Source organism: Hypomesus nipponensis, chromosome 20 (assembly GCF_054491055.1).
Source record: "Hypomesus nipponensis isolate SF chromosome 20, ASM5449105v1, whole genome shotgun sequence".
NCBI lineage: Eukaryota > Metazoa > Chordata > Actinopteri > Osmeriformes > Osmeridae > Hypomesus > Hypomesus nipponensis.
Window position 1 is genome coordinate 7,192,102 of NC_140380.1, and position 7,899 is coordinate 7,200,000.

The 7,899-nt window shown below is 44.0% G+C and overlaps 2 protein-coding genes across 3 annotated transcripts in view; one reads left to right on the top strand and one right to left on the bottom strand.

Annotated features, from left to right (window-relative positions):
• Positions 1 to 3,051, top strand: uprt (uracil phosphoribosyltransferase (FUR1) homolog (S. cerevisiae)). Its single transcript, XM_084683402.1, has 7 exons — positions 1 to 554; positions 968 to 1,010; positions 1,156 to 1,225; positions 1,327 to 1,389; positions 1,558 to 1,719; positions 2,026 to 2,124; positions 2,584 to 3,051. The coding sequence occupies exons 1-7, from the start codon at positions 256 to 258 to the stop codon at positions 2,688 to 2,690; spliced, it is 843 nt and encodes a 280-aa protein (XP_084539528.1). The 5' UTR covers positions 1 to 255; the 3' UTR covers positions 2,691 to 3,051.
• A 28-nt stretch (positions 3,052 to 3,079) lies between these two features.
• Positions 3,080 to 7,899, bottom strand: part of LOC146246163 (palmitoyltransferase ZDHHC15B-like) — a 4,886-nt gene continuing 66 nt past the window's right edge. Inside the window, exons 1-11 of one of the 2 annotated variants that reach the window (XM_084683400.1) lie at positions 7,750 to 7,899; positions 7,459 to 7,553; positions 7,178 to 7,298; positions 6,366 to 6,435; positions 5,978 to 6,010; positions 5,739 to 5,859; positions 5,506 to 5,638; positions 5,278 to 5,404; positions 5,050 to 5,156; positions 3,986 to 4,057; positions 3,080 to 3,299 (exon numbers count right to left, since the gene is read on the bottom strand). The exon at positions 7,750 to 7,899 is cut by the window's right edge and continues 66 nt beyond it. In XM_084683400.1, the coding sequence (XP_084539526.1) occupies positions 4,008 to 4,057; positions 5,050 to 5,156; positions 5,278 to 5,404; positions 5,506 to 5,638; positions 5,739 to 5,859; positions 5,978 to 6,010; positions 6,366 to 6,435; positions 7,178 to 7,298; positions 7,459 to 7,553; positions 7,750 to 7,816 (924 nt within the window). In that variant the 5' untranslated portion in view covers positions 7,817 to 7,899 and the 3' untranslated portion in view covers positions 3,080 to 3,299; positions 3,986 to 4,007. Of the gene's footprint in view, positions 3,300 to 3,985; positions 4,058 to 5,049; positions 5,157 to 5,277; positions 5,405 to 5,505; positions 5,639 to 5,738; positions 5,860 to 5,977; positions 6,011 to 6,365; positions 6,436 to 6,577; positions 6,729 to 7,177; positions 7,299 to 7,458; positions 7,554 to 7,749 lie in introns of those variants that run through there. The other variant, XM_084683401.1, reaches the window with a different exon arrangement.

Sequence of the window (7,899 nt, forward strand, 5' to 3'; positions counted from 1 at the left end):
TTTGTTTCGAACAAATAACGTAGAGACAGTCTGTGTAAGCAAACGAAGGGTTACGCGTTCTTGGGATTCAAACACAATGATTTCTTCTTTCCGGTGAACCGACTTCACTGAAGATTCGTTGACGAACAGGACGTCACGTCACCAAACAGCTAGTTTGGCTAGTTAGCTACCAAAGCGTTTGCATTTGCTAGCACTAGCTTCGTAAATCAGTGGGCAAAATGTCCAGTTAGATTTACGTATACATTTTTTCATTCTATGGATAAAGATCCGTATTTTGACAACAGTTTAGGAACCGAATTCAGAATGCCTTGTCATAACCAACAACAGCTGAACAACAATGAAAGCCAAGACCACGCGGCTATGAATAGCACCAAGCAAGTTCGATTTTCTAGTTGTGGCAACACTGTGTTGTCAGTTTCAAACAGAGATGCAGAAGTTGCAGAAACGTGTGAAAATGCATTCAAGAGTGATATACAAAAGCAGATCGGACCGCAGCTAAAATTGCTTCCGTTGAATGACCAAATTCGTGAATTACAGACCATCATAAGAGACAAGTGAGTCATCATTCAATCGCTAGCTTCCTAGCTAGCCTAGTAGTATACTAGTAATCTGCGGTAACATGAGTTAACTATCTATAGCCACAGAATTAGCGACCTAACTTAACCTACGTAGTCGTCGGACAATATGCATACTGAGGATAACAGACAACACATGTAGCTATGTGCGGTGGTCAACAGATCGAGAATTGATCATCATGATACTATTTATAACGTCACTTTGTAATACAAGGATTTATATGGTGCACTAGTTCCTTTGTCGGTAGCTGATGTTATCTGCCAGCAATGGGGTCAAAGGCTTAGCAACAACTAGCTATAATTCTCACATAAGCAATAGCTACAGTAACTACAAAAGTGAACGTTAACTCTGGTGGCGTCTAACTAATGTTATACTTCCCTCTCATTCACAGGTCAACTAGTAGAGGAGATTTTGTATTTTGTGCGGATAGATTGGTAAGCACTTGTCCATACCAGGATATATTATCCTATATACAATTGGATAATATTTTGTCTGTATCAAGTGACTAGAGACATTTTGTTCTGACAAGAAATTCCTATTTTTTGTTCTGACAAGAAATTCCTATTTTTTGGTCCCCAGATCAGACTAGTAGTTGAAGAGGGACTTAATCAGCTGCCATATAGCGAGTGTACTGTAACCACCCCTACTGGTTAGACAACTGTTTTTATACTCCACATATGAGCATTTCTTACGTTTTCATCAGGGATAGAAGATGAGGTTGTCAATTAAACTCTCACTTTCTTCCCTCAGGGCATAAATACGACGGTGTTAAGTTTGAGAAAGGCAACTGTGGTGTCAGCATAATGAGAAGTGGTAAGATAGGCACTGCATACTCTCAAAGGGGGGAGAAAAAAAACTGTACTGGAACACTCAAGTCTTCACCATTATTTGATTGACAAATTTTCACGATTCAATAGCCGGGTACTTTCGGAGAAACGGCATCTGTTTTGCCAAAGTGCTGAGTGAGCCGTGTGTCTGCAGGGGAGGCCATGGAGCAAGGCCTCAGAGACTGCTGCAGATCCATCCGAATCGGCAAGATCCTTATCCAGAGTGACGAGGACACCCAGAAGGCCAAAGTCTTCTATGCCAAGTTTCCTCCTGACATCAACAGGAGGAAAGTCCTCCTCATGTATCCTATCCTGAGTGAGTATGTGCTCAAGAGCACTTCACAGCGCAGAGAAATTATAGCACGTAGCTGATAAAATAGTCGCGATGATGTATAAGGGGGCGTCTTTGCTCTAAGTGCTATGGGTCTGTAGAAAGACAAGTGGGCGTCTGAGTGAAGGGAAAAAACTACCATGTAGGTGACCCGTTTCATAGAGCATCCTCGACAAAGCACCTTAAGAGTGGAAGTCTTGTCAAAACGGACATGAAAATCTTTCAACAAACTCGTCAGTGTTTGCCGGTGCTTATGTTTTCTCTGCTCTCTCTCCTCCTCCCCCCCCCCAGGCACAGGTAACACAGTGATTGAGGCTGTAAGAGTCCTTACAGAACATGGTCTGCAGGCCAAGCACATCATCCTCTTGAGCCTCTTCTCTACGCCTCATGGTGGGTCTAACTGCTCAAATCATTTGGAATCTTCAGTGTGTCCCCCCAAACCAAGCGTCATTTCTTGAAGTCCTGACCGGTGCGTGACTGGATGTCTGGCCTAAAGCCTAATGTATACTTATGTCGCCTACACTTTTGAAATGGTCGCCGACAAAAAAAAAAGTGTCGCTCAGGCTGCTGCATTTATACTTCGGCAAACAGTCGCCTGTGCTCGAGGTTTGCGTGACGTTAATAGAATCATTTTACCGCTACAATCATAGTCCTGGTTACATTGTTAACGCTTTGTAGCCTAGGTGATCAATCGTAGAAACTGATTATTTAAAATGTTCACTATGTGACATCAGCGCCAGTAGAAATTTCTCCTGGTAGGCGACGGTTAAAAGTGTCGACCGTGACGTCATTTCTGTCTGCAACCTAAGTATAAATTGGGCTTAACTGTTGCTGGTGTCATCTTACCAGGTGCCAAGTCGATCGTCGAGGAGTTCCCGGACATCACCATACTGACCACGGAGGTGCACCCTGTGGCTCCTACACACTTTGGCCAGCGCTACTTTGGCACAGACTGAGAAATGAGCTCTCCCCTGGGGCCGTTCGGGGGCACATGCGTACGAGAACCAACCGTTCTCAGATTTAAATGTCTACCGATTGTATGCATGTCCATTAAATTCAAAGTGAGGGGATAACCTTGAAGAAAAACTCCCAGCTTTGCCGTTTATGCCGCCTTAACCTGTTATCCTCCAGTTTTGACACAAAGGAAAGATTTCCCTGGGAGAACTAAGAAGCACATTCCATGCAGGTCTTGTAGAAGAGTAGGGAGCTTGCATGTACTGCTTGCCAGTTTATTTATTGAGGTACGGTAGTTAATTCTATATTAATTGCCAACAGAAAACCTAAAACAAATGAAATAAATAGTATTGTTTTTTTCAATATTGTGTTGTTTTTAATAGTGCAAACAAAAACACTTTTGGGAACACATTTGGCTGAGGCCTTTACTATATATATATATATATTTTTTTTTTTGCTGTGTTCATCTTTCATGATTGAGGATAGACCACTTGTGACTTGAAAGTTGAAACCATGAACCTCTCAAGTACAGTAGAATTACAGTGCTTGTTTTCTTGAGGTGCATGGCGTGTGAGGTGGACTCGACATGACAGTCAGTGAGGATGCCAGATCTAGACAGGATTGGACAACAATATGAGAGGGTCGAAGAGGATAACAGGTCTTGGTTATTTCACGCTGCATATTTACATTTACGCATTTAGCAGACGCTTTTATCCAAAGAGACTTCCATGAGAGAGCTTTACAAAAGAGCATAGGTCACTGATCATAACAACGAGGTAGTCCCAAACATTGCAAGCAGCCAAAACATGAAGCATACATTGTGAAAAACTAAACAAATGCCAAAGGGAAGACCCATAAGAGCATGCAGTTATACACGTTACAAATTGAAACAACATGAACCCCAAAAAGTGCAAGACTACCTGTAGAACAGTGGTTCTCAACCCTGTCCTCAGGAACCCCTGTCCTGCTTGTTTTAGATGTGTCCCTACTCCAACACACCTGATTCAAATGCATGTTCGTTACCAGGCTTCTACCGAGCTAGATAACGACCCTTTTATTTGAATCAGGTGTGTTGGAGCAGGGAAACATCTAAAACATGCAGGACAGGGGGTCCCTGAGGACAGGGTTGAGAACCACTGCTGTAGAAAAACAATCAACAGTTAAATATATGTGAAGTAGTGAAACACTGGCACATTCCATCTTATAGGTTCATATTTCTAGTAGTTTACTTGAAGGCATGTATAGGTACTCACCTGGTTGAACCATGTAAAGCTCTAGGAATGTGACAGGTACTCACCTGGTTGAACCATGTAAAGCTCTCAGACGGTGGCTCCGTTCCTGTTGACGTCCGGCAGACTTCTCTGTAGACCTATGCAGCAGTCTGTTAGATGCAGTCGTAGCATTGCAAACAGCAGAAAACAACATGTCCTCCCTGCGCTGCTCAAATGTGGTCAAAAATCCCTATTGTTTACATTTTTATCCGTCATTAAAAGGAAAAACTGGGACCCCTTTGGTCCACTGGGTGGCAGTATAACTGACCTTTGAAAGGAGAATAAACAAACAAAAAAATCTAATTTGGATTCATTAAATGGACAAAAATAGACTCGTCGTCAATAGCGTAGGCAGCCAATGCACAAAGAAATCACCTCACAGCAGCTAGTCCCTGTGTAGTCACACTAACTTTACAATAACTAAAAGAGCTAGAGTTGGACTGTTTTATAGGACAGGAATCTTGTCAGCACAACTGTTCATTTGTACATAAAAACAGTCACTTGTGATGTGGCACTTCACCAATAAATAAATGTGTAGGTCCGACCATGTGCAGCTATCTATGCAATACCTCGTGAGAGAGAGTGCGTGCGGTAGTTACCCGACACCAGGAAGTCATGCACTTAAGTAGATGAATTAGACATAAACAACAGACATGGTGATTCCCCAAAACAAGGGATCGGATTCAACCCAAGCTCCACAAAAATGTGTCGGTTTATTATACAGCTCTTAAATCTACCCCTGTGTTGCTTTCTATTAGGAGAAATAATTCAAAAATCAATTTCCCACTGTACAGAAGTCCATTTCCTTCACACTTACTCCATAGGGGTATTGTGTACAGTACTGTATAGGCCTATGGAGCCAATCACAGGCATACGATCACCAGCTAGCTATGTGATCCTCAAGGGATCACCACAGAGCACTTCCCTGCGAGAAAAGGTTCGGCTTTGCTCCAAGATGTCCATCTACAATGATTGTTCTGGATTGGTTGCAGTAACTGTGAACTGGCTTCTTTTTTTTTTATTCCTTCTTCTTGTTTCTAATGACCTCAGTAGCGCCTTAGCTTCCCCTGACCAGCTAGGCTCGACTTACCCCCGCACTCCACATCAGATCCTGCCTCCTTCCAACCCTCATTAGCTAATAAGGAGTTCTGAGCCTCACTCTTGCTCCTCATGGGGAAGTTTTGCCCATCACCCTTGCTGGGAATAAAAAGGCAGACAAAAAAAAAAATCAGGACAAACACCAAAGCCTGTAGCAATGCATTCCCTTGACTGACGAATATGGTCGCGATGGGACTCCTAAGACCACTTTCAACCCTACCTGGAGAACACAGGTAGGAGCCAAAGTCTTTTATCGTCCCCAAACACCTCGAGAAAATTCTCACGTGCTCCTACATTAAAGTAACTCCTGTCTGGACCATGAGGGAAAAAGGGAGCCGAGAGGGACTCTTAAATAAAGAGAGAGAAAGAGAAGAGAAGGGGGGCGTTAGTGTTCAATGCGTTCCGTGGTGTCCATAACTGGAAATCCCTGACACAGCGTGGTACTGACCCAGGGTCGACCTGTTCTTTGCCACCAGCCAGCAATGGAACCCAAGAAGAAACGACAGGGTCACGAAGAACATGAGGGACACCAGCATGAGGAAAAGAACGTGCAATTTAGCGGGTCTGTAAGGGAGCTCCCCCTGCAGAAGAGATTGGACGGGACTGCATGAGTACAACAAAAAACTTGCCGATTTACTTTGGGTTCGACCTTGAGATGCACCACTGCCCCTCAGCACTCACCACCCAGTACTTGATGGCATACGGAGCTGTTGTCACGGCGACAAAGAAGCAGTAGAGCGAGGAATAGACGAGGAACAGCAGGAAGAACTTGTAGTTCGAAAAACCCACGCAGTTGTTTAACCTGTGAACAACAACCGAGACAGAAATAACCAAGTTGCCAGGTGATCAACAGGTTTTCTCGTGGTAATTATGTCATATTTGTTCAGTGACACGCTCTCTTGTCAGATAATTCTCATTACCATGGACAATGATGATCCATTTTCAGGACGCACCTGTACAGAGAAAATGAAAAATCAACCACAGCATGTGCAGTCAGGCTCGTGATTATGGAGATTATATTTCAAAACCCCATCATGCACTGCAGAGTGATAAGAGATGGCGTGATAGTAGAAAGAAGCAAATCATCAGCGTCCTGTTTCAGTGCTGGCGCCCTTTCCAGAATCTCTCGATGACAAGACACGGATAAATGTTGTGGGCGAGGCCACTTCTGTAGCACCTTCTAATTAGCACTCGGTACGGAGGCACAATAACACGTACACACACAAATATCCCCTTACCTACTCCCTATGTAAGCGGAGGGCCATCTGAAAAAGAGAGTGGCAACAAACCGGGGAACAACCGACTTACATTTCACAGGCTGAGCAGTGGTGGCATCGGTCTGGCTTAATCACCTGGCAGCGATGGCAAAACCTGATAGCTGGGGACACAGCGAGCGGTCAGTGGCCAGCAAGGGCTATTCGATCCCACATCCTATATTCACACATCCCCCCCTGAATGATAAAAGTGCAAGCCTAATCCCTAAGCAAACACTGGGAGAGTCTGTTCACAGCTGTCCGCACCACGTTCGTCCGCACTCGCACCAATTGCACTCTTGTAAACGTGGATTTTATGAGCAAAGGAGGCTCTCTGCCGACTCCTCCGTCTCGGGCGGCAGCCATGATGCCCAGTGCCCACCGATGTCATGGTGTTCCATCTTTAGGTAATAGAGCCCTTCAGAGCAGGACAAAGAGAGAGACAGGCCAACTGCATCCTGTGAGGATACTCTTTAGATCAGGGGTTCCCAATCCTGGTCCTCGGGGCCTCCCTGCCCTGCCTTGAATCAGGTGTGTTGGAACAAGGAAACATCTGAAACATACTGGGCAGGGAGACCCGAGGACCAGGATTGGGAACCCCCGTTTTAGACCCAATAAGGTTTTGGAGCACTTGGAGGCTGTGGATAGAGCAGCTCACCAGTCCTTAAGCAGGAGAAGTGTCAGTACATGAATACAGACATCAGCTTGAGTTACTTGTGAGGGGATTAGCAGGAGATGTATTGGTTGCTAACCCTCACCACTCACACGGGCGACACCTATAGCACCTGTGGCCCTTTGGGGGGTATGGAACGAGATTGGCGCCAGATCAACCCATTCACATCACTTGGTTGTAGAGTGTGAGTGTACCTCCAGATGCTGAGCGGCAGAAGACTGGAAGGTTCCGTGAGATCTCCTTAAGTATTTGCTGTTGGCCTTCCGGCCTCTCCTCTATGTCATACCTCTGTCTGTCTGAGTTAGAGAGATGAAACTGGAAGCATACAGACCGGAAAAGACAGCTGTGTCATGAAAGGAAATGCATGTTTTTTTTTTTTTTTTTTTTTTAAAGATGTGCAATGAAAGTTGACATGTTTATGTCCAAGTTACCAGCTTGGTAAAACATGTAATCTTGGCGATTCTGTCACTATTACTTTTTTAGAAGGTGGGGATGGCGGAGTAAACATGGTCTTCCAGTAGGCCCACAGGAACATCCCAAAACAGACATGGAACATCAGAAGATAAGCCGCTGCAAAAAGGTTTGAGGATCATTCAAGACTTAAAAGATATTTAGGTTATTGTGCTATTAGTTTTGCAAAATATGCTCAACGACTACATAAAGACACAAACCGACAAATACAACATACAGTTCACAACTGAAAACATTCCTGATGAAGCAAAGTTGTGATTGAGTGTGGCATTGATTGATATTAACGGTCCGTTACCTTTTTCAGAGGTATTGTTGAGAGTGACTTCAAGTAACCAAGAAAGATGTACAAATAGGTTTGGCATTATTTTAAAACATGAACACAAGGCAAACAATTAAAACAAATGAATTAAAACATAGATGTATGTTACAAAACTTAAGACAACTG

Excerpts from the sequence above, each read along its gene's own strand:
- uprt (XM_084683402.1), top strand. The coding sequence starts at position 256 with ATGGATAAAGATCCGTATTTTGACAACAGTTTAGGAACCGAATTCAGA. Across the intron at positions 1,390-1,557 it reads TGTCAGCATAATGAGAAGTG|GGGAGGCCATGGAGCAAGGC; the intron begins GTAAGATAGGCA and ends GTGTGTCTGCAG. Across the intron at positions 1,720-2,025 it reads CCTCATGTATCCTATCCTGA|GCACAGGTAACACAGTGATT; the intron begins GTGAGTATGTGC and ends CCCCCCCCCCAG.